Raw genomic sequence first — 26,171 nt, 5'->3', positions numbered from 1 at the left:
TGTCCTTCCCTCCTCCCATTTCTCCATTGCACTTGAACCTTGACTTCCACCACCAAGTGGTGTTCAGGATGTCCACTCCCCCAATCTCTGTATGCTCTTGCATCCATTACATACCTTCTCATTCTCTCATCCACACAAACATAATCAATTACTGCCTTCTGTTCATTCAGTTCACCACTCATCCTTCTCTTCATTTACTACGTGTACCTGTGGATCATCAATGCACGTAATGTCGATAATAACTGTTGTGATATGTCACATCCTGAAAACAACTAAAGAATGTGATTCTTCATATACAAGTGATTCAATCAGCAACAAATAAGATGTGCAGATTTACATGCTGTGGCACAAAAGAAGAAAGCATACAATGAATGGATGAGAAATAGCGGCGCGGAAGAAGTTGAGAGGCGGAAGAGAGAGTTATATGTAGAAAGAAAGAGAGAGGTGAAAAGATTAGTAAGAGAGAGTAAGAAGAGAGTGGATGAGGAATTTGGAAGGAATTTGAGTGTAAAGTGGAGGGACTGTAAGAAAATGTTCTGGAAGGAGGTAAAGAGAGTAAGACAGGGTGGAAGTGAGGTTTGCAGGGGAGTGAAAGATAAAAATGGTAAATTACTAGTGGAGAAGGGAGAAAAAGTGAGCAGATGGAGAGAACACTTTAAGGAATTGTTGAACATACAGGATGGAAGTAATGTGAGTGTAAGTGGCTGGGGAATGGCTGGGAGAAGGAGGGAGGTGAGAAGACAGGAAGAAATCAGTAGGATAAAAGTTGTGGAAGCAATGAAGAAAGTTAAATTGGGGAAAGCCCCAGGAATTGATGGAGTGTGTGGTGAAATGCTGAAGCATGGGGGAGAGATAGTAGTAGAATGGATGTGGAAGATGTGCAGATTGGCCTGGGAGGAAGGTAGAGTCCCGGAGGATTGGAAGTCAGGTATAATTATTCCCTTGTACAAAGGAAAAGGGGAAAAAGAAGTGTGTGGTAATCATAGGGGCATTTGTCTTCTTAGTATAATAGGAAAAGTGTATGGTAGGATACTTATTGACAGAGTTAGAGAAAGAACAGAGGAATTAGTTGGAGAAGAACAGGGAGGCTTTAGGAAGGGAAGAGGTTGTGTAGATCAGATATTCATTCTTAGATCTTTAGTGGAAAAGTTTCTAGAGAAGGGAAAGAAGTTGTATGCGACTTTCATGGATTTGGAGAAAGCATATGACAGGGTGGATAGACAAGGATTGTGGAAAGTATTAAGAATATATGGAGTAGATGGGAAGTTGTTGAATGCTGTGAAGAGTATGTATGATGGTGCTAAGGCTGCAGTGAATGTGGATGGTGAACTAAGTGAATTTTTCTCTTTGGAGGTTGGGTTGAAACAGGGATGTGTCATGTCTCTATGGTTGTTCAATCTGTACATGGATGGGGTAATAAAAGAGGTACAAGGTAGGGTAGTGGATGTTGGAGTGGCCCTGGTGAAAGAAGATAATGTTTGGAAACTCCCTGTACTCTTGTTTGCAGATGATACTGTGTTGTTGAGTGAAGACGAAGGGGAGCTGCAAGGCTTGGTGGATGAGTTTGGGAGAGTGTGCAAGAAACGGAATCCAAAGGTGAATGTAGGGAAGAGTAAAGTGATGGTCTTTGAGAGAGGAGAAATCAGTGAATGTACAGTGAAGTTGGATGGTGAGGAATTGGAAAATGTAAGTTTAAGTACTTGGGTAGTGTGATGAGTAAGGATTGAGGTTTGGAGGGTGAAGTGCTTGAAAGGGTACAGCAGGCAAGAAAGGTTGCTGGTTCCTTGAAAGCAGTGATAAGAAACAGGGAAGTGAGCATGGAAGTGAAAAAGTTACTACATGACAGTATTGTGATACCAACTCTAACGTATGGAAGTGAAGCTTGGACGTTGTTGGAAGGACACAAGTCAAGAGTGAGAGCAGTGGAAATGAGTTATTTAAGAGGAGCCTGTGGAGTCACATGGAGAGACAGGCTGACGAATGAGGATATAAAGGAGCGTTGTGGTGTGGATGTGGATGTGATAGGAAGCATTATGCGGAACACACTGAGGTGGTTTGGCCATGTGGAGAAGATGGAGGGTGAAAGACTGACGAAGAGAGTGTGTGTGAGTGAGGTGGAGGGGGGAAGAGGGAGGGGGAGGCTGAGGATGAGATGAAGGGATGGGGTGGAGAGGTATATGAGAGAGGGGTGTGTGAGTTGGGAGCAGGGCAGTGAAATGGCGGGGTACAGGGCGACGTGGAGGCGATTTGATTGTGGCCACCCCAAACGAGATTGAGGCGTCTGGCAATAGATAGATAGACAGATTTACAAGCTCCGACTGCAAGATGAAAACGGTGTGTTATGCAACATGACCGAGACAGAAAACACTGCATGGGATGTTTGCTTTTTTCGTAAAAAAGAATTACAGAAAGTGCAGCTGGGGTTTCTGACTTTCATGGAGCCTAAGGTCCCAGACATCAATCTCACATTTACAGAGTAGACTGTTTTGAAACCAAAGAAACCTGAATTTGTGAAGTGGAGACTCATACAGTAATCCCTGTACTATGCGGACACCCACTTTCCGGACATTGTAGGCCTGGACCTTCAGAACCCAAAAATGGCCAAAAACAGAAAAAAAATCCCCCCCAAATCCAAATTTTCCCACCCGTAATTTGAAATTGACGCACGATGCCGAACAACTGGTTTACACCATGGCCCCTTCACCCCTTCCTTCCTCCCCCCTCCCTTGTCAAGGTTGCCATTTGGCACTTTTCATTACCAAATGTGGGCCAATTTGGTAATGATTCAGAATAATGCATTACCAAACGGATTTCTCACATGTATGAGGATACACAGGATGGAGATGGTGGATTGTTTGCTCTCTCTGATTAATCTGCTAGCCTACATAGCATGAAAATAATCAACATGCTGTTAATTATAAGGACAGTGATTACATGTATTTCCACTTGAATATATAATTAGTGAAGAATAAATATTAGCTTTACGAGTCTGGTAATGAAGAGTTAAATTTAGTAATGAAAATTGAGGAGTTTGGTAATGTGGCTGTTGCGATCTGGCAACTCTGTTTCCCCATCATCAACAGTTACTGCCTAACTTCGATTGTGAGTAGATGCTTATCGCAATGGAAGCCACACGTGCTCGTTTTTTGTGAATAAATTGCAATACCTCGCCACTAGACCATGCGGGAATTTACAGTGTTATGAAGTGTTAAGAAATTAGAACTTAGAGTGCAAAGGATCAACTGTGGAGTGAAGTTGGCAGTTGAAACTGGCGTGGTGCAGTTAAGAACAATGTGCAGTGTTAAACAATTATAACTCACAGTGCAAAGAATTAAGTGCAGCACAACACTGGAATACTGTACGTGCTTCAAGAGCATTTTCACCACTGCCAAAGCCTTAGAGAAGACGGTCACAGACGTGCTGTAAGTACCCTGGCTGAGGTACAGTCACTTCTAATTCCTCATTCTTTGGTTCCTTTTCATTTATTTCATGCTTTATGTCCATTATTGGTGTGAATAGGGTCTTAAATAGGTTTAAATAGGTGCTACGCATGTCCGGTAGGGAGTTATTTAGGTGGTTTTCAAAGTTAGGCTGGGTTAGGGTCCTTAAGTACCAGTCCAGGAGCCAGAGGCCCACTTTCCGGACATGCCTTTCGCTCTATTACATCGGATAGTAGAGGGATTACTGTATTTAATTTTGGACTGTATGCTAAATATTGTACTCTTTGATGTTTATATATTTTCATTACACTTAACTTTGATTCTGTGTATTTTACAGGATTTTCAAATATTTCACAATGTTCTGCTCTATGCACTATGATTTTCTAATATCTCACAAAGTTCTGATCTCACCAGCATTAAATGTTTGTCTGAAGGTTTAAGTACCAATGGGAAAAAGCGTTTATGCACGAAAATCTTTAATTTTACACTGACTGGTGCAATAACTTCAAAGCATGGGACAATTGCACCATCATGTTTTCCCGTATATCAGTGAAATTATTATTCTGTGCATCAACTGCTTTCACAGCATAATTTCCTCATATATATACTATAACTTTAGGCAACAAATAGAAGTAAATTGTACTTCTACCTGAATATAAAAACAGCAAAAGAAAAAAAAAAAAAATGGTGCAATTACCCCACTCTACAGTATGTAAAAATTAAGTAACTATTAAGAGATAAAATTTATATTTAAAAAAAAAATATATCATACTGAATGGGTAAACAGAAACTGTTTAGCCTTTCAGTACTGAGGGCCTATCCTAAGCTGAATAAGTATATCAAAAGGTAAGAGGACTAAATTAAACTTAAAAGAAGTAACTTAACGCAAGTGGTTAGACAGGATACCTTGGTACAGTCAGCCACAATGAACTCTGCACTGAAGCCTCCCCCACCACGGTTCCTCTTCATTGTATTATTGTAGCGCTCACGGCACTGCTCCATCGAGGTTGCTGCAATATCTGCACATACCAGGTGACGGATGTTGCCCTGTCCAAGGTAAAACATGAAATGTGTCTTGATAATGTCCAGTAAATATTCTGACATAATATTCTGTCTTAGGAACACTTAATCATTACCTAGTTTTAGACCTTATATGAGGCACAATGAAGGTCTGCACAGACCATGCCACAAGCCTCATCTGAGGAACAATTTACACTGGTTGCAAACAAATGACTCGCGGAAGTAAAATACCTTACAATGAATCAGCCCAGCAGGGGTTAAAATCATACCTTTTAAGGTACAGGACTTTGGAAGCTTCAAATACAAAGTGCTATCCAAAAGTTTCAGTAATTTGAATATTGTAGGAAAATGAGTTACTTTACCTCCTAGTTCTCACTGAGCCTTCGATGCAGTCCCCTTGGGCATGTATACAGTGGTGCCAGCGTTTTTTCCGTGAGTCCACGCATCTCTGGAAGGCTTCAGGTGTGATGGTCTTGAGCACCTCCTGTGATTCTGTCTGCATCTCCCCAATCGAGTCAAACAGACGCCCTTTCAGTCGTAATTTCAGCTTGGGAAACAGGACTACGTCGCAGGGGATATGGTCAGGTGAATAGGGTGGGTGGGGAATGACAATCGTGTTAGTGAAAGCCAGGAACTGACGGACAACAACTGATGTGTGAGCAGGGGCGTTGACATGATGCAGGACCCAGTCCTTGTTCTTCCACTGTTCTGGACGTTTGCGGCCAATGTTCTCCCTCAGACGCTGCAAAACCTCACAGTAAAACTTTCCACTGACAGACTGATCGGGTGTGACGAATTCCTTGAGAACAATCCCTTGGATATCAAAGAAAACGATCAACATTGACTTGACACTGCTGCGCCATTGGTCCGCCATTGCAAAACCACCAAACCACCTACACACCACGTTACAATAGTAACCGTAGCTCAACAACACGTCTGCTCACAGACACGGCCGGGGCCACACTGACGCACAAGGCGTGCTGCTAACTCCTCCTAGCGGCAAAAGGCAAAACTGCAAACGGTTGGCTCCCTCTGTTCAATTTACTGGAACTTTCGGGCAGCATCTCATATTTAACAGCCAGTGCTGCTTCATCAGATTTACTGCTTTGTGACTGTCAGTGGGTATAATTTTTGGTTGCACATTTTCACCATACATAAACCTAATACAAACAGTGATCCCTTGGTTATGGCACTTGGTTACACCAGTTTCTGTCATCAGTGTTAAATGAAAATCTGCACTCCTGCTGTTATCTTGCACTTTTTGGCTTAAAAAATTTCATTGCCGTGCACCTGAGCTGGTTTCTGCTGACAATAATAGTGCAAAACCTATGGTTTCTGATAGGTTTGAGAGACTGAGAGATATGAAAAAATTCAGTGCAAGACGAAGTTCACACGAAATTCATGCCCTTGCCCTCTTATCACTTGCCATGACAATGTTTACATGAGACAGGCACACGATTCTGGCCTCTGTACAGCTGTTACTTGTTTTTGTTCTCTCTCTCTCTCTCTCCTTTCCTGCTCCTGTTACTTCTTTTGCTCGCTCCTTTCCTGCTCTTGTTACTTCTTTTTCTCTCTCCTTTCTGCTCTTATTACTACGTTCTCTCTCTCCTTTCTTGTTCCTGTTACTTCTTTCTCACTCTCCTTTCCTGCTCCTGTTATATCTTTCTCTCTCTCTCTTTTCCTCCTCCAGTTATTTCTTTCTCTCTCTCCTTTCCTCCTCCTGTTACTGGTTTTTCTCTGTCTCTTATTTTTTAATCAAATCAAAAAGTTTTTAAACATAACAATAAGTGAAAATTCAGTAAAAGAGGATGTACACAAGGCTTATCAAAGTTTTCCTCTCTCTCTCTTTTCCTCCTCCTGTTACTGCTATTCTTCTTTCATACTCATTTTCGAGTCACATCCAAAGGTTATAAAAGAGAATAAGAGAAAATTAAGTAAAAGAGGAAATTTGTTTCACAGTGTTCCATTTATAAAGGCTCCATCATGCTTGTATGTTAGTCACCTAATGGTGGCTCTCCATGTTGCTCGATCTCTGGACGCCTTCCTATTTAGTTCCTTATTCCTAAGGTCACACTCTATGACCTCGTCCCAGGTCTTTTTTTATCTGCCTTTCGCAACCCTATCCCTAATGTTCACACTTCTTACTTTCCACACTCAACTGCCATCCTCCAACCTCTCCTCATGCCCAAACCATCTCAATCTACCCCTCCTCATCATAACACCAATACATTCCAGTCCCATCCTTCCACTCAACTTTTCAGTCATTAACCTAGTCCCCCTACACCTCACATTCAAGAATGCACCAATATCCACTTAATCACTGTCATTTCTGTATGTCCACATCGATAAATATTCTCCTCTTTTGCTGCCCAGGTCTCATTACCATACAGCATTACACTCCTATACCTTATACCAATTAATCTGGCCAGGCATGTATGGCAACATTGTTCCTGCCGAGATTCTGATTGGCTGGAGGTATTTGTTCGATTTCGTTGTTGCTAACACTGATACTCTTTTTATTATCAGATGTGATACTAAGTTTGTCGACAATACAATCGTCAAAAGCAATACGAAATCCGTTATATACTTATCAACAACGAATTTTTCGTAGGAAGATGGAGATATGAGTCAACGAAGTATTTTAACAGTCCAAGTCAAGGTCAGGATTCGAACAATTCCTATAAATCTCTGACACTCCGTAATATAACAGAAAATTAAGGAAACCTGCTTAATCTAAGCGTTGGTATAACACATTTAAATTTTACGATCAGTCCGCACTGTGATAATAGAGGATATACAATGAAATAGTTTTCCTTTAGCTTACTTTGATTTTTTGCAATTTTTTCAAACCTCCCTCCCCGCAGAACTCGTCTTTTCATTAGAATTTTTAATTATTCAGAGTTGTGGCATGATTTAAGGGTGCGGTCTGATCTTAAAATTTAAATGTGTTATACCAACGCTTAGATTAAGCAGGTTTCCTTAATTTTCTGTTATATTACGGAGTGTCGGAGATTTAAAGGAATTGTTCAAATGCTGACCTTGACTTGGACTGTTAAAATACTTTGTTGATTCATATCTCTATCTTCCTACGAAAAATTCGTTGTTGATAAGTATATAACGGATTTCGTATTGCTTTTGACGATTGTATTGTCGACAAACTCAGTATCACATCTGATAATAAAAGAATATCAGTTTTAGCAACAACGAAATTGAACAAACACTTCCAGCCAATCAGAATCTCGGCAGAAACAGTGTTGCCATACATGCCTGGCCAGATTAATTGGTATGAGGTATAACACATGCCACATTCAAAGATTCCTTAGCATGGAGGGAGTGCACTCTCAATGTCAGGAGAAGTAACAGCTCCCTGAACCTCCTCCAATCACTCCTCACTCTAGCCACATAACATGTCTCCCAAATAACAAAACTCTTCCACACACTCAAGAGATTCACCAGCAAGATTAATACTTTCATGCCTGACAAGCTCCACATGGTCTCCTTGACACTCTACACACATGAAATCAGCATTTCTCACAGTCTACCTCTAATACCACTAAATTTTTTAAGTATCCACTTATCACAAATACTGCACAAGATGGAATTACTTCCCATGCCCTTGTGGCAAACTGAACATGGCCACTCTCCCTCTGCTTTAACAGTACTGCCATCAGCCTTACACACCATCACTTTTGTTTTATCTGCATATACTCATAAGCCCTTGTGACCCATAACATCTCTCCACTTCCTAAACCTTTCCCCTGCCTTCTTTTTATTCTCTGCAATCAACACCAAGCCATCAGTACACATCATCTCCCACAGGAGTCCATTTCCGAAGTAACATGAGAGCTCCAAGCAACATGACAAACAATAAGGGTCTCAAGATTGACCCCTGATGCATGCCAACATTCATGGAAAACTCATCACTCAAATCGCCATTCACTCTCACCTGCATGCGAGCATCCACATACTGTACATAGCCATAACCACAGTAACTAGCCACCCCTCGAGCCCAAGCTTTCTCACTGCCCACGTCACCACCTCCCCAGGGACTCTGTCAAAGTCCTTCTCCAAATCAACAAATACACAGTACAGATCCATTTTTCCTTAAATTTTTTTCCTGAAGCTGTCAGATAATGAATATGGCATCAGTGGGTCCACTGTCCAGCATAAACCCAAATTACATTTCATCAACATTAACTCTTTCCCTAATCATATCTTCTATGACCCTCTTCACTGCCTTCATTACACAGCATGGTCCAAAAGTTTCATGCCTCTTACAATTTCCTCTTTCCTGGGTATGACCCTTTCCCTTGTACAAATTTCCGGTTACACTCTTCAGTCAGTCATCTCGGACAATGCACTCATATATAATTGTATTTATCAAATCAGTAACTAGAACCACTCCTACATCTCCCATGGCCTTCAGCATTTCCGCAGTCAACCAAGATACACCCGCCACCCTCCCCAAACTACATCTTGTCTATTGCTCTGCACACAGTAGCAGCATCAATCAAGGGCCAGGGGCCAAACACTGCCTCTGCTGACACCAAAACTTCCCTGTCCCAGTCAAACTCCTCATTCAGCAACTAATTATACTGTAATGATCTCTCCGGGCATCTTTAATATCCTCATTGCTCACCACTACCTTTCCTTCATCATTCTTCACACTCTGTTCATTTATGATACATGTATCCCTATTTTCCCACTTCATTTGATTTGCCACCTTAAACATATTTTTCAATACAACACTAACTAAGTTATCCAGTAAAAGTCGATGAGATGCAGATTTTGCCCTGTATACCTCCTTTCTAGCCCTACACTTAGCAACCAAGTAGTGTTCTTTGTTACCACCCTTTTTCCATTCATGGAAAAACCTTCTTCTCTCCTTAACTGCAGCTTTGACACCCTCATCTCACTATCATGTTACTTTTTGTCTTGGAGGGCCACTTGTCCATCCATATAATGAACCAGTAACTCTCTGGAGATTATTACTGAGAGCTCTGTACTGTTCATTAACACCTCTGTCAACAGTTCCCTGTTCAGCCATATCTCTGCTCATCTCACTACAGAGGGGATCCCTCACTGCTTGGTTTTTCAACACAAGAAAACTGTATCCTTCACCCACTTGCTGAGACATGTTTACATAAGTTCTGGTAGGCAATTCTGGCCTCTATCCAACTGGCAGAAGCATGGTTTTGCTCTCTCCTTCTCTCTCTCTCTCCTCCTATTACCTCTATGTCTTTCTCATATTCACTTTGTGAGTCACATCCAAACATTATAAAACAAAGCAGTGGCAGTATCGTAACCAATGAGGTCTTGCCTAAGTGACGTATATGCTGCTGCTATAAAGCTCAAATTGGGAAAAGTTGTCAATACCATCTCAGCACTTTTGCGGCACCTCGGTTTGGGTTACCTTTCCTAGAAGGGTAGTCAAGTCGTACCCCACCTGCTCGTGGTGACCTCGCAGACACCCTGTTTTTTTTTTTCCATTTCTGTTCTTTGTGTTTTATTTCAGTTTTATTTTTTCTCCTAAATTAGGGTGACACAAACAGGGGCGGCACTACCCGGGTTTATCCCGGGTAGTATTGTATATATTTTTTGCTGTTGTTGTTGTTATTCTATTTTGTTTCGTGTTCTACTTTATCATGAGCAAACAACACCAGTGCCCTCGATGCAGTAGGTATGTAGCGAAAATTGCACAAGCACTGAAGTGAGCCTACTGAAGTGAGTGGGTTTACATAGCTTGTGAAAATTTGGACACAGGCAACTATCCATTTATGAAGAAGAGCCTCCAGCTGGGCTTCCGCTGGCTGCGTAGCCAATGTGTTGCACCAGCGGATGAGGTCTTCGCTGGTGGAGGAAGTAGTACCAAGAAGGAGTTTGAAGATAAAGTTATTGGGCCAATCTTTCAGGCAATCAGAGACATTTCAAATAGACTGGAGGCACTAGAGACCAAGGTCTCATCACCCATGGCAGTCACGCAAGATCAGGCCAAGTCGTGCTGTTCGCGAGTCTCTCATGGGGGAGGGGAGGGATCTGCCTGGGGGTGTGGTGGAGATCAGTGCTCATGGCCAGAAAAAAGCCATTCATAGTCAGCATGTACTGATTGTGAAACCAAAGAGTGGTGCTGATGCCCGGACAAATCAGATGGGACCAGAAGACATCAGAGGTGTACTTAACTCGGTACCAGTTGATAGCTGTCTTAAGACCAAGTCTGGTAGGTTGGTAATGAAGTTTCCTTCAGCTGAAGCCAAGGGTGAAGCAACTGGGGTGCTGAGTGATCATTTTGGCTCTGAGGGCACTTTTTACATATCAGAGCCAAAGAAAATGTTGCCTAAAATGACTGTGAGAGGCTTTTCCTCTTCCTTGGGCGACTCTGACATCATCCCAAACATTCCGAGAAAAAACAATAAAATTAAGATGCTCGTTGATCGAGGTTGTACCCTCAACCTTCTCTTCACAAGAACAAGGAATGACACCAAAACTGCCGTCTTGATGTCGCCAGAGGTGAGATCCTCCATTGTAAAACAGGGAAATTACATCTATGTGGATCTTACAAGATGCTGCGCATTCGATTGATTCTGGGTTACACAGTGTCATCACTGTCAAGGCTTTGGTCATACATTTGAGAGATGTTCTAGGAAAAATGATCAGAGATGAGGGGGTCAAATAAGTCAACCTCCACATCTGATACATGCCTGCAACCAACAGGGGACAATACCAAGTCAGGGACATGTCCTGAGACATGAGTTGGATTACTCACATAAATCTAAGGATTGTAGTAACAGAAATTCTCCCAAATGCATCAACTGCTCTTCTTTAAGACATCAAGATGCTAATTCAAATTCACAGTCGGTTGCCCATTTTGCATCAAGTAGAGACTGTCCAATTATGATTTCTCACAGGAATAGATTGACTGAAAACACCAATTTTGACCATTCAAAAAACTGACTACGTCCCTCTTGAACCAGTTAAGGATGGGTCTTTTAAATATTCGTTCTATCCGAAATAAGACAGACTATAGTAATGAAACTTTAAATCAGCATGAGCTTGACATTTTGTGCTTGTATAAAACCTGGCTCTATGAGTCTGATATCGATATTATTCGTAATGCTTTGCCTAAGACACATTCTATAATTAGTATTCCCAGGCCTGCTGCTGACTATCCAGGAGGAGGTGTAGCACTCATCTACTCGGCAGCACTTGCAAACGTTTCTCTCATTGACTCAGACCTGACCCCTTCTTCATTTGAATTTATAGAAGTATTAAATTTCCATCAGAATACCGTTAGAATTGCAATTGTCTATCGACCAGGTCATCCGAGCAGAGATCGAGGTTTTATGGAGGAGTTTGGGCAGGTTCTTGAAGAGTTTTCTCTTAAACCTGGAGGACGTCTAGTCTGTGGTGATTTCAATTATTGGGTTGACAGTCCAGAGTCAAAACCATTTTCTTCAGAATTCCTTGAGTTGATCACCCAGAACAATTTTTTCAATCACGTGAGTAATCCAACTCATGTCTCAGGGCATGTCCTTGACTTGGTCTTGTCCCCTGTTGGTTGCAGGCGCATATCAGATGTTGAGGTTGACTCATTTGACCCCCTCATCTCTGATCACTCTTAGTTTTCATGTCCCAAAATCCCCTTCATATAAAAAGGTCATTAGGTTCAGATATTACAGGAATGTTGACCGCCAGTTGATGTGTCTTGAAATTGATCAACGTTTAAACTCCATTGATTCTTCCGGTTGGGTCTGGTTAGTACTTGGATGGGTGACCGCCTGCGAACACCAGATGCTGTTGGCATCCCTACGTGTCAAGTGAGGTTGGTGGAGGATTAGTGCCCCTCCCTGTAAAACAATTAACTCTAAGCCCTTGGCCACCCCGTTTGGGATACATGGCGTCTGGCAATGAATGAATGATTCTTCCGGTCTTTCTTCTGATGAGTTGGTTGATATTTACAACAACGAGCTTAGGTCAGTTTTTGACCATTATTGTCCTGAGGTAGTAAAAACAATCACTGTACGTGACGATTCTCCGTGGTATGGTCCATCCATTAATTCTTTGCATTGACAACGTAGAAGGGCAGAACGTGTGGCGCTTGCAGCGGACCAAAGTAACTCGTTTGCGTTATGTTTTTGCGAGAAGAGCAGTTGTTCACACTGTAAAAGCCCAAAAGGCTGGGTATTATCAAAATAAAGTTAATTCTTGTGGTGGTGATAAAAAAAAAAAACGGTCTGCAGTTGTGAACAATTTGGTTGGCCGGAGGAGTGTAATTGTTGAACCCACTTCTGCATCTGATACCCAACTGGCTTCTGATTTTGCTTCATTTTTTACAAGTAAGATATCTCACATTAGAAATGATTTAGACGGTAGTTCTCCTAGTGAAGCGTACTCAGTTGACTTCCAGCCACAGTGCACCAGGGATCATTTGCTTTCAACATTTCATTCGCTGAATGTAGACAAAGTCAAATGTTATATCAGAGAACTTAATAAAACATTTTGCTCACTCGATCCATGTAACATGTCACAACTACCTGATGTGTATGAGCACGCTGCAGACTTTACCTGCAACATAATAAACAGATGCTTCTTAGAAAGTAATTTTGTGCAGTCTGAGAAACGTGCTTTGCTTAGGCCCCTAATTATGAAACCTGGCCTTGATGTTGAGAGCATGACAAATTATCGTCCCGTCTCAAACCCGTCTTTTTTATCTAAGATCATTGAGCGGGCCATACTCGATCAACTCGTACCTCTACTGGAACACAACAGAGTTGTTCGTGTTGTTCAATCAGCATACAGAAAATACCATTCAACTGAAACTGCACTAACAAGGATTCAGAGTGACTTGGTGGCAAACACTTGTAGTGGGATGTCCTCTCTCCTAGTTCTGTTGGATCTGTCTGCAGTTTTTGATACAGTAGATCATAAACTATTGTTGGACGACCTGTATTTTTATGGCGTTCGTGATAGTGCCCTCTTGCTCCTTAAGTTGTATCTGTCGGACAGATCTCAGAGAGTGGTTGTTGATTAAGCTAGCTCTGATTCTGCTCCCTTTCTATTCGGAGTCCCTCAGGGATGAGTTTTGGGTCCAATTCTATTTACTATCTACATAGTTTATCATCTCTACTTGATGCTCATGATGTGTCCTATCATTTTTATGCTGATGACACCCAGCTCTATGTTAAGATGTCAAATATCAATGATACTAAGACAAAGTTTGAATCTCTAATGTCTGATATTAAGATTTGGATGGCTAAGAGGAAACTTAAGCTGAATGATGGTAAAACTTAGATCATCATCGAGGAAACAGAAGGGGTGATGACACTGACAATGCCCTGGCTTTGAACATTGGCGTGTCACAGCTTCACCCAGTCAATTCTGTTTGAAATCTAGGTGTTTATTTTAATTCTAAATTAAATTACAAAGAACATATTAATCAGGTTGTGAGAGGGTGTAACTTGCATATCAGAAATCTATACTCTGTGAGAAAATTCCTGAATAGACAGTGCCTCTTAACACTGGTCCATGCAGTTGTCTTGTTGCGTGTTGATTATTGTAATTCACCGTGGGTTGGTCTTCCAAATAATATACTAACAAAAGTTCAGTCTGTGTTGAACAGGGCAGCACGGCTTATCTTTGGTCTCCCCCTGAGAACCTCAACTATCCCCGTTTGTGACTGAGTTGCATTGGTTACCAGTAAAGGCTAGAATTGAATTTAAACTGTGTCTTACTACATTTAAGGTTCTTAAGTTTGGTGAAACGAAGTATCTTGCTGAATTGATACTCCCGTCGCCACGCCCGGGTGTGATGTTACGCAGTGAATATAATTCCTTGCATCTTGATGAGCCAGGAGCCATCCACCAGTCATCTTTCTCTGATCGTTCTTTTGCGTATAGCGCCCCTAGATTATATAACAGATTGCCATTGTCCATAAGACAACTCTCTATCGTTGGACAGCTGAAAGCCTTTCTTTTTTCAAAATGCTATGACCTGGAGAGAGGTACTATGATGGATGATTATAGGGTTTAATTATTGCCACTTTCATGTATATATGATGTAGCTTGTATTATATACAAGACATGTCACAATTCTTGTAACTGTAAAAAATAATGTATGGGTGTCGAGCGCTAGTGAATTCCCAAAGGAAGAACTGGCGCTTCTGAGAAACAAAAGGCCCGATTATTATTATTATTAAAACAAGAAATGTACAAGACAACTTCAACCCTCATCCACTGGCCAAGAGATGTTTAACAAAGTTCAGCCAAGATATTTTAGCCTTTATCCGAATGGCCAATTAATGGTTTTGCCCTCTTTCTCTCTCTCTTCTCCTTTTCCTTCAACTGCTCGCTCATAATCATATTTGACTCACATCCAAAGGTTATAAAAGAAAGCAACAGGAGAAAATTAAGTAAAGGAGGAAATGCACATGAAAACTGCATCCATAACCCATTTGTTTACCTAAGCCTAGGAAGGCAGTTTTGGCTTCCATCCAACTGGCAGAAAAACTGTTTTGCTCTCTCTCTCAATCCAGCAGTGGAGGAGCAAGTGGAGTGAAATTTAAGGGATTTTTTTTTTTTTTTTTTTTTTTATGAATGGAAGAAGGAATCAAAGGCCAAGAAGATTGTTCATTCCACACACACACAAAAAAAAAAAAAAAAAAAAAAAAAAACAAGACAACAGAGGGTCAAATTCAAGATCTGTTCATTTTGAGGAGCCTGGGGACACTGCGTCTGAAAGACTGGAGATTATAGGTAGTAGGAAACACAGACAGAGGGGGACAGTTCCAAAAAGAGATGAGAGTTTGTTGCTAGACAGATGGTACGTGCCTGCTGTAGTAGTGGAGGGATGCAAGCAGATAGTTCAGAGGAGCGGTGACCACTGAAGTAGCGACAGAAAAGAGATAAACATGCAACAGCACGGCGAAGAGACAGAAGTATGAGAACGAGAGAAAATGAGACGAAAAGGCTTTCTCCACTTTGTTGAGAGGAGCTGTATGTGGAGAGCCTCCCCATACACAAGGGTTGTATTTTACACAGGAATGAATATAACCTAAGTATAAAGTCAACAACAGAGCAGGGGTAAAGAAGGCACAGAGTCAGCCTATCACGCCTAATCTCTTCGATGCAGATTTTACAAGTGAGGTAATATGATCTTTCCATGATAAATTCAGAGAGGATGAAACCCCAGGTATGTTTAAAGTCGATCCAGGATTGAGTTGGATATTGTTATAAATTAGATGATGCTCCTGCAGAAGATTTTGACGAGTTGAAAGATGTAAAAACAAAGTTTTTGAAGAATTAATGACAACAGCATTACTTTTACCTCAAAACAGATACATAAGCCAAATCAGACATTTGGTGTGCCATAGCCTCATCCTCTGTTTGTTGAAGTAACTGCTGAGGTGGACACTGTAGGAAGCAAATGTAATGATAAAGAATGGAGTCATCAATGTATGAGTGGGTAGGGTGAGATGTACAGCTTAGAAGGCCATTCATGAATGAAAGGAAAAGAGTTGGCAAAAGGAAAGAACCCTAAGGAACATCACTAGTGATAGCTCCAGGAGAAGAACGATGGCTGTCTTCAACAACAACTATAAAATGACCAGAAAGGAAGATAGACATGAAGCACACATAGAAGGATAGAAACCGTAAGTGTGCAGTTTGGAAATTTAAAGACTTATGCCAGACTTGATCAAATTCTTTTAGATGTCAAGTGCAATGGCAAAGCTTTCACCAAAGTCTCAAATGGAGGATGACCAGGAGTTTGAAAGGGAGGTGAGAAGATCACCAATGGAGGGGCCCTGGTGGAACCCATACCGATGATCAGAATCAAGGCTGTGATGGGAAAGGTGCTTTACAAATTTTTGGTTGAAAATTTATTTTTAAAAAAATTTGAAAAACAAGATATTACAGCAACTGGGCAACAGCTAGAGGGCTGATAATGGTCACCCTTCTTTGAGACAGGCTGAATGAGAACAAACTTAAAGCAAGGAGGAATAGTACAAGCTGACAGACAAAGGTGAAAGAGTTTACCTAAGCAGGGTGTAAGCACAGAAGCACAGTTCTTGAGGACAACAGGAGGGACCCCATCAGGGCACTTGCCTTGTTAGTACTGAGGTTGGTGAGGGCAGAAAATACATCAGTTAAAGAAACTTTAATGTCAGCCATGAGGACATCAGAGATGGGAAATAATGGAGGAACAGCATCGAATCGTCTACGGTGGAAATGAGTGAGAAAGTTTTAGCAAAGAGTTCTGCGTTCTCAGTGGAAGAAACAGCTACAGAGCCAACAGAATGGAAAAAAGGAGGGAAGGATAATGTGGTAAAGTTGTCAGAAAAGTTTTTGGCAAGGTGCCAGAAGGAACGGGAAGAATTTAAGTTGGCCAGTTCAGAGTATTTAGTGCAAATGAAATTATATTTAGCAGAGCGAAGAACAGACTTACCATGATTCCGGGCTGAAAAATAAGAGAGATAGGATTCAGGGGTGAGTTGGCTCCGGTGCGTTTGGTAGGCTCTCTCCTTGTTGTGGACAGCATTACAACAACCACGATTAAACCAAAGATTTATTTGCATTAGTCATAGGAAGAGCGAAAAAAACCTATGCTTCCACGCTCACGAGAATAACCTCCGTAATGTGTGAGGCACACTCAGATGGCTCTCGGATGAGGAAGTACTGTAATAATCATTCCAGAGAAAATCAAAGAAATATTGCCTGAGGGCATCCCAACCAGCAGCCCCAAAATGCCAAAGCTGCCACTTCTTGGGAGGGTCCACATGCCTTACTGGAGTGACAGGACAGGTTAAGATGATAAGGCTATGATCAGATGAGCCCAACGGAGAGAAAAGATTAACAGACTAAGCAGAAGGATTAACTATAAGGAGGAGGTCAAGTATGTTGGAACTCTCTCCAAGGCAGTCAGAGATACAGACGAGGTGCTGTACAAGCTGCTCTAGGTCATTAAGGACAGAAAAGATGTAGGCTTGTTCACCGGGTGGATCAGGCGGATCAATGAAAGAAGAGGAGAGCCAAAGGTAGTGGTGAACATTGAAACCACTTAAAACTGATAGGATGGGTTCCATCTTGGAAATAAAAGGGTCAAAGAATTTTTCACTGTCAGTAGAATTAGTGGATCAGAAAACAGCACATATATTTAGTTAGAGAATGACAGTACAGCCGAAGCCTTTCAGTACAGAATTCAGAAGATTCAAGCTCAGGAACACAGGAGCAAGATATGTTGTTGTGTACATATGCACAACAGCTACCTTTGGCTTTGAAATCAGTATACAGAAAGTAGAAGGACACAGAGAAGGGTTTGCTCTCAGTTGTCTCAGACAGCTGAGTCTCTGTGAAGAAGAGAAGTAAGGTTTAGTGGAGGAAAGGTGGTGTTCAACAGAGAAAGAAAGTTAGAGGAAAGGCCACGAATGCTCCAGAAATGAAGAAGTGAGTCAGATGGTGGTTCCAGGCATCTCACTTGCTCGTCACCAAGAAAGCGAAGGATGACGGGGGCTTTTAAGCCAACCCCCCCCCCCCCAGGACTCCAGGGCTTGCTGGATCGATGCCATTTTAAAGAAAATTTTGAAAAGGAGGCGTAGTGTGTAAAGTGCATTTGGTTTGGTGTCGACAGTTTGATGAACCTGTAATGGAGAGCATGCTGGCCTACTCTTCGTGTTACTGAAACACTTAAAAAGTTACGCAAAGGGGGATGGTCAAGAAGCTAGTCCCGAGCGCTGATGAAACAGGAGCTCCAGCCCTCCCTGTCATCAGCTTTCCATCCACTTGGGGAGTATGTTCGACTGGTGCTACAATCTACTTCCTATGGGTCCACCATGATTCTTTGTCAGAATATTATGGGTGATGATGATCTAAGGGAAATCATTGCATGTTGATCCCATCACCATGATTCTTTTTCAGGAGATTATGGGTGATGATGAAGACATAAGGGAAATCCTTGCATGCTGATCCCATGTATAATGAAAGGTACAATGTTTTTTTTTTTTTTTTGTTTTTTTTTAATGAAAAATACATTAAGTGAACTGCACACATTTCAAATTGCCAATGGTCAGACTTTCAGAACAGTGAAGCAAGCAAAGTCCAACAGGATGGTTTTCCTGGGTATGTCCCCTATTCTGTATCATCAAATGAGAAAATAGCCAGCTTTTGATTCATCAATTTTCTTTTTTATCTATTTATTTTTTAAATGTAAGGAAGAAGGAACGAAAGGCAAGGAGCCCACACACCATTCCTTCCAAGAAAAAATCAAAGCCAATACAACAGAGAGCCAAATTCAGGATCCGTTCATTTTGAGATGCCTGGAAACATTGTTTGAAAGACTGAAAATCATAGGAAGTAGGAAATACAGACAGAGGGAGACAGTTCAAGAGCTGACCTGTTGAATAAATGAAGGACTAGAAGTCACAGTTAACTCCTGCATTAGAGAGTTGGACACAAAAAAGATGAGAGTTTGTTGCTAGATGGGTGCTACGTGCCTGTTGTAGAGGTGGAGGGATGCAAGCAGATAGTTCAGAGGAGCAGTGACCACTGAAGTAGCGACAGAAAAGTGATGACGATGCAACAGTGTAGCGACGAGACAGAGGTTGAAGGGAGCCAGTATGAGGAGGAGAATTAATAAGACAGAAAGCCTTTGACTCCACCTTGTTGAGAAGAGCTGTATGTGGGGAGCCTCCCCACACGAGAGTTGCAATCTACACAGGAACGAATAAAACTCATGTATAAAGTCAACAACTGAGTAGGGGTAGAGAAGGTGCGGAGTCGGCTTAGCACACCTAATCTCTAGGAAGCAGATTTTACATGAGATGTAATATGATCATTCCAAGATAAATCCCAACAGAAGGAAACCCCAAGTATGTTTAAGGATGATGCAGGATTGTGCTGGTTATTTTCAGATATCAGTGGGTACTCCTGTGGAAGATTTTGTCGGATTGATAGGTGTAGGACTGAGTCTTTGATGCATTAAAAACAAGATTACTTTTACCTCAGTCAGAGATACAAGCCAAGTCAGACATCAGGTTTGCCACTCCCTCATCCCTTGTTTGTTGAAGTAACTACAGTAATGAGAGGGACGTTACAGGAACCAAATGGAAAGGTGAAGGGTGGAATCATCAGCGTATGAGTGGATAAAGCTAGATGTACAGCTTCGAAGGTCACTGATGAATAAAAGGAAGAGACTTCATGATAGGACAGACCCTGAAGAACACCACTGTTGACAAATCTAGGAGAAGAACTGTGGCCATCTATAACTCCACCTATAGAATAACCAGAAAGGAAGCTATAGATGAAAGGCACAGACAGAAGGATAGAAACCATAGAGAGCAGTTCAGATATTAAAGATTTATCCAGACAGAAGGATAGAAACCATAAAGAGCAGTTCAGATATTAAAGATTTATGCCAGACTTCACTGAAAGCCTTTGAGATGTCAAGTGAAATGGCAAAGCTTTCACCAAAGTCCCGAAAGGAGGATGACAAGGAGTCTGAAAGGTAGGCGAGAGGAGCACCTGTGGTGTGTCCTTAATGGAACCCATACTGACATTCAGAAAGGAGGTTGTGATGGGAAAGATGTTATAAAATTTTTCTGTTAACCCCTAAAGTGCTAACAGGATCGATCAATCCTTTTTCAGGATTACGCAAGATACCAAGTGTGATAGACAGAAAGGTTTTTGGGAAAAACTGCAGACACTAGGCTTCAGTCTGACTATGATATACTGTATATCAACGCAAACCAATGAGAACCAAGTCCTGAGTAAGGAGGAGAGAGGATCTGGGCCCGTACGCATGGCAAGGGGGGGGGGGATTCCCCCACTGCCCTCTCCCCACCTTCCTCTACCCTAATACCTCTGTTCACTCTCCCCCTCCCTCTCCTCTGACTGCCTCCAGCTCCCTCCCTTCCCCTCCCCCACCATCCTCCATCACACCACCATGGTTCACTCCTCCCATTCTCTCCCCTCCCTGTCTCCCTAGGGAGGGTTATATCCTCCCTACCCATCCTCCACACCCCTGTACTCCTTCTTTGCCTGTCCTCTTTGTCTTGTGGTCTCTGTCTCCCACTCTATACCCCAGTACCGCCCCTCCAGGCCTCTCCCCACCCCACCCCAAATCCCCCACCCCCTGCAGTATGCCATCTGCTTAAAACTCACCCCCCCCCAGAGCATTATACATCACTGTTACTATTCATGTCGTGTGTTTTCATTCAAAAACAGATTATTGTTTGTTTAACTGTATACGACGACACACGAAACATAGAATATATGTTTTTCCGTAATTTTTTATGAATCTCTGTGTATACAGGCCTTCCTCGCTTTATTATCAGTATGCGTTCCTAGAAAGGCAATCGTATACTGAAATATCGTATAGCAAACTTAAGGTTTAATGAGAAATACAGGGATGCGTTCCTGGACTCGTACATAAGAAACCCAACACCCCTACAAGTGATCTAATAGGCAATAATAAGGATGCTTTATGTATTGTAGTGCATCTGAATCACATACAAATGTACATTTGCAAACATAAAGACATGGCTGCTAAATAACAGCCTCGGAGACAAGGGGGGGGAGAGACCATAAATGCCCTGACCTTCCGCCCCTCTCCTGGTGATGCCTCAAGCTTCCTGGAACCATTGTCTGACTCACTTCTTCTTCATTTCTGCAACATTCATGGCCTTCCCTTTAACTTTTGCTCTGTTTAGCGTCACCTCTCCTCCTCTAAACCTCACCTTCTTTTCCTAACTGAGACTCAGTTGTCTGAGGCAACTGACAGCAGACTCTATTCTGTATCCTCCTACTTCCTCTATACTCATTTCAAAACCAAAGGTGGCTGTTGTGTATATATACGCAACAACTTATTTTGCTCTCATGTTCTTGAGCTCGATTCTTCTGAATTCTCTACACTCTGGCTTCGGCTTTCCTATCATTCTCTGACTAAATACGTCTGCGCTGTTTACTTATCTCCTAATTCTACTGACTATCAAAAATTCTTTGACTATCTTACTTCTAAGATGGAACACATTCTATCCACTTCTCCTTTCTCTGAAATCTCCATTCTAGGAGACTTCAATGTTCACCACCACCTTTAGCTCTCTTCTTTCACCGATCCACCTGGTGAACAAGCCTACACCTTTTCTATCCTTGATGACCTACAGCAGCTTGTACAACACCTACCCATATCCCTGACCACCTCAGAGCGAGCTCCAACTGCAGCTCAGTAATAACTGACATTTGGGCACATTTTGATTTTTTTTTTTTTTAATCCCTTCATGTATCATTTCCCAAAGTTATGCCCTTTCCTACTGACACACACACACACATACACACACACACACACAAGGATATCAAACAATGCCCTAAACTTAGAGGAATACAATATATGGAGAAGAGACAGCAATTTATGAAGACGAGGAGAAATTATAATATTAAAAAAGAAAAATCTACAAGTAAAAAAAAAATAGAACTAGATATAGCATCACAAGTAGAATTGACTGCAGTTGAGATTAACACTCTGAAGGGAAAGTTTTTGTGGCTAATTTATACAGTACATGGCACCCAAAACAAACACTTAGAAAAGAGGTGATTATGAAGACCTGGCACAGAGTAAAATTCAGAGTTTAAGAGCATTACTACATAGAATGGAAGAGATATCTGAAAGTATTATATTAAATGGAGATTTCAATACATATATAAATTGGAATACTGCAATCTAGACGTAAGAAGCCAAGAAAGGTGCTGGGACCTAAAGCTCCTGGATCTTGTGCAGGAGTTTTTCTTAACACACCATGTAAAGGACAACACCAGAAAAAAAGGACCTGATGATCCACCAGTACTACATCTTATATTTACTAGGCAAGAAAATGATAGACAAAATAATGTATCACCCTCCATTCGGCAAAAAGCAACCATGCAGCATTAAACTGCAACTTCAGGATTGCATATAACATAGTTAACAGTAATAAGAGTTAAAAAAAAAAAAAAGAGACTAAACTAAAAAAAGGGCAACTACCATGACCTAAAGAAATCCATCCATCCATCATTCAATCCTACGTTGCCCCATGAGGACCATAGGAGTACGGGCCTAGGCAAGTGGTCCTGACATTTAAGATGAGAATGACCAAAACCTGGGAGCAGCATTACATCAAGTGAGTGGATAAAGAAGTATTTCTTAGAAACAGATTGGGAAAAGGAAATTAACGACATGATTTAAATGATGTGTATAGAAAATTCTGTGAATTTTATGAAATATGAAACCAAAATTACATCCCACAGCACAAAGAAACAGAAATGAAAATAAAGAAATGGTTTAATACAGAATGGAAAAAATCAAGTGAAATATAAGACTTGCTTTGGAACAGATTACAGAAGACACACTAGTGAGAGGGCATACACCTAAAAACAAACAAGAAACGATTATACAAGGATAAGGAGAGAAGCTCAGAGACAGTTTGAGGAAGACATTATAAATAAAAGTAGCGATCAATCTAAGCTATTATACAGCTACATTCAAAGCAAAACCAAAGTTAAAAATAAAATACAGTCCATTACGGATGAGAGGCTCATCTATACACAAGAAAAAGATATTAGTAAAGTACTAAATAAAAATTTCCAATCAGTTGTTACGGATGAAAATAATTGTGAGAGACATGATATGGAACATGCATGCCCACACATATTACCAAATATACAAATATCAAAAAAAGAAGTCCAGGAAGAGTTACGTAAATTAGACAAAGGCAAAGCAAATGGTCTTGACGAAATTTCAGGTTGGGTGCTACATAAATGTGCAAAGGAGTTAAATAGACCAATATATCTAATATTCATGAAATCCTTAGGTCAAGGTAAACTACCTGATATTTGGAAGAAAGCAAACACTGTTCCCCTATTCAAGATGGCGAACAGACAGAATCCACCAAACTACCGACCAGCACTACTAACCAGTGTTGTAAGATACTAGAAGAACTGATGAGAAAAGTTTGGGGAAACCATCTAGAACACAATATGATAATAGAAAAGCAGTTTGGATTTAGAAAGGGAAAATCATGTGTTACTAATCTATTCAGTTACCGTGATAGGATGACAGAAACATTACAGAAAAGAGAAGGATGGGTGGACAGTGTCTATTTAGATTTCGAGAAAACATCTGACATAGTCACTCTCATCTTAAATGTCAGGAGTAGACTGTAGCACCAGTCGAGCAGGGCAGTACTCCCGAGGTGGATGGAAAGCCGATGACAGGGAGTGCTGGAGCTCCCGTTTCATCAGCCCTCAGGACTAGTTCCTGACCATCCCCCTTTGCTGAACTTTTTCAGTGTCTCAGTTACACAGAGAGTAGGCCAGCATGCTATCCAGTACAAATTTCTCTAACTATCTTCACCAAACTACATGCACAGTACACACTACACTTCCTATTCAAAATTCACCAAAAATGGCGTCGATTCATCAAGCCTCGGAGTCCCCGGGGGGGGGGACCATAAATGCCCCCGCCATCTGCCCCTCTCCCGGTGACGACTCGAGGTGCCTGAAACCACTGCCTGACTCTCTTCTTCTTCATTTCTGCAACATTCGCGGCCTTTCATCTAACTTTCGCTCTGTTGAGCACCACCTCTCCTCGTCTAAACCTCACCTTCTTTTTCTAACGGAGACTCAGCTGTCTGAGGCAACTGACAGCAAACCCTTTTCTGTATCCTCCTACTTCCTCTATACTCATTTCAAAGCCAAAGGTGGCTGTTGTGTATACATACGCAACGACTTATCTTGCTCTCGTGTTCCTGAACTTGATTCTTCTGAATTCTCCACACTCTGGCTTCGGCTTTCCTGTCATTCTCTGATTAAATATATCTGTGCTGTTTACTTATCCCCTAATTCTACTGACTATCAAAAATTCTTCGACTATCTTACTTCTACGATGGAACACATTCTGTCCATTTCTCCTTTCTCTGAAATCTCCATTCTTGGAGATTTCAATGTTCACCACCACCTTTGGCTCTCCTCTCCTTTCACGGATCCACCTGGTGAACAAGCCTACATCTTTTCTATCCTTAATGACCTACAGCAGCTTGTACAGCACCCTACCCGTATCCCTGACCGCCTTGGAGAGAGCTCCAACATACTTGACCTCTTCCTCACAACTAATCCTTCTGCTTACTCTGTTAATATTTTCTCTCCGTTGGGCTCCTCCGATCACAACCTTATTACCTTAACCTGTCCTATCACTCTGGTACGGCTTGTGGACCCTCCAGGGAAACGTCGTCTGTGGCATTTTGGAGCCGCAGACTGGGAGGCCCTCAGGCAGTACTTCTTTGATTTTCCCTGGAATGATTATTGCTTCCATGGCCGGGAGCCATCTGAGTGTGCCTTGCGCATTATGGAGGTTATTCTCTCGGGCATGGAAGCATACATTCCTTTCTCATATCCTTTGACTAACGCAAGAAAGCCTTGGTTTAATCACGCTTGTTCTAATGCTGTCCGCAACAAGGAGAAGGCCTACAAAAGGTACCGGAGCCAACCCACCCCTGAATCACATCATCTTTACGTTTCTGCCCGGAATCGTGCTAAGTCTGTTCTTCGCTCTACTAAAAATAATTTCATCCATACTAAATGCTCTCAACTCTCCAACTCGAATTCTTCCCGCTCCTTCTGGCACCTTGCCAAAAATCTTTCTAACAACTTTACCTCATCATCCTTCCCTCCTCTTTTCTACTCTGATGGTTCTGTAGCTATTTCTTCTACTGATAAAGCAGATCTCTTCGCACAGGCTTTCTCCTCCAATTCCACCTTAGACGATTCCGATGCTGTTCCTCCATCACTTCACCCCTCTGACTTCCTCATGGCTGACATTAAAATTTCTTCATTGGATGTATTTTCTGCCATCACTGGCCTCAGTACTAACAAGGCATATGGGCCTGATGGGGTCCCTCCTGTTGTTCTCAAGAACTGTGCTTCTGTGCTTACACCCTGCCTAGGCAAACTCTTTCGCCTTTGTCTGCCAACTTGTACCTTTCCTTCTTGCTGGAAGTTTGCTCTCATTCAGCCAGTCCCAAAGAAGGGTGACCACTCCCAACCCTTCAACTATTGTCCAATTGCTTTAACGTCCTGTATTTCAAAAGTTTTCGAATCAATTCTTAATAGAAAAATTTTAAGGCATCTTTCCTATCACAACCTTCTTTCCGATCGTCAGTATGGGTTCCGTCAGGGACGCTCCACTGGCGATCTTCTCATGTACCTTTCAGACTCCTGGTCATCCTCCTTTCGGGACTTTGGCGAAAGCTTTGCCATTGCACTTGACATCTCAAAGGCTTTCGATCGAGTCTGGCATAAATCTTTAATTTCCAAACTGCCCTCTTACTGTTTCTATCCTTCTATCTGTGCCTTCATTGCTAGCTTTCTTTCTGGTCGTTCTATAGCCGCTGTTGTAGACGGCCATCGTTCTTCTCCTAGATCTATCAACAGTGGTGTTCCTCAGGGCTCTGTCCTATCACCAACTCTCTTCCTTTTATTCATCAATGATCTTCTAAGCTGTACATCTAACCCTATCCACTCATACGCTGATGACTCCACCCTTCACATTTCCATTCGGTTCCCGCAATGCCCATCTCAACAGTTACTTCAACAAACAAGGGATGAGGCTATGGCACACCTAATGTCTGATTTGGCTCGTATCTCTGACTGGGGTAAAAATAATATGGTTGTCTTTAATGCATCTAAGACTCAGTTC

At 41.8% G+C, this 26,171-nt stretch overlaps 1 protein-coding gene across 1 annotated transcript in view; it reads right to left on the bottom strand.

The window, feature by feature from the left end:
• Positions 1–26,171, bottom strand: part of Rnmt (RNA guanine-7 methyltransferase) — a 113,194-nt gene that overhangs the window by 64,314 nt on the left and 22,709 nt on the right. The window contains exon 3 of the mRNA XM_080274426.1: positions 4,347–4,487. Coding sequence (XP_080130552.1) covers positions 4,347–4,487 — 141 coding nt within the window. The remainder of the gene's footprint in view (positions 1–4,346; positions 4,488–26,171) is intronic.

Source organism: Coenobita brevimanus, chromosome 57 (assembly GCF_032717465.1).
Source record: "Coenobita brevimanus isolate Jiangsu-jjx chromosome 57, ASM3271746v2, whole genome shotgun sequence".
NCBI lineage: Eukaryota > Metazoa > Arthropoda > Malacostraca > Decapoda > Coenobitidae > Coenobita > Coenobita brevimanus.
Note: the sequence above shows the minus strand (reverse complement) of the source record. Positions and strands in the feature narration are given on the sequence as shown.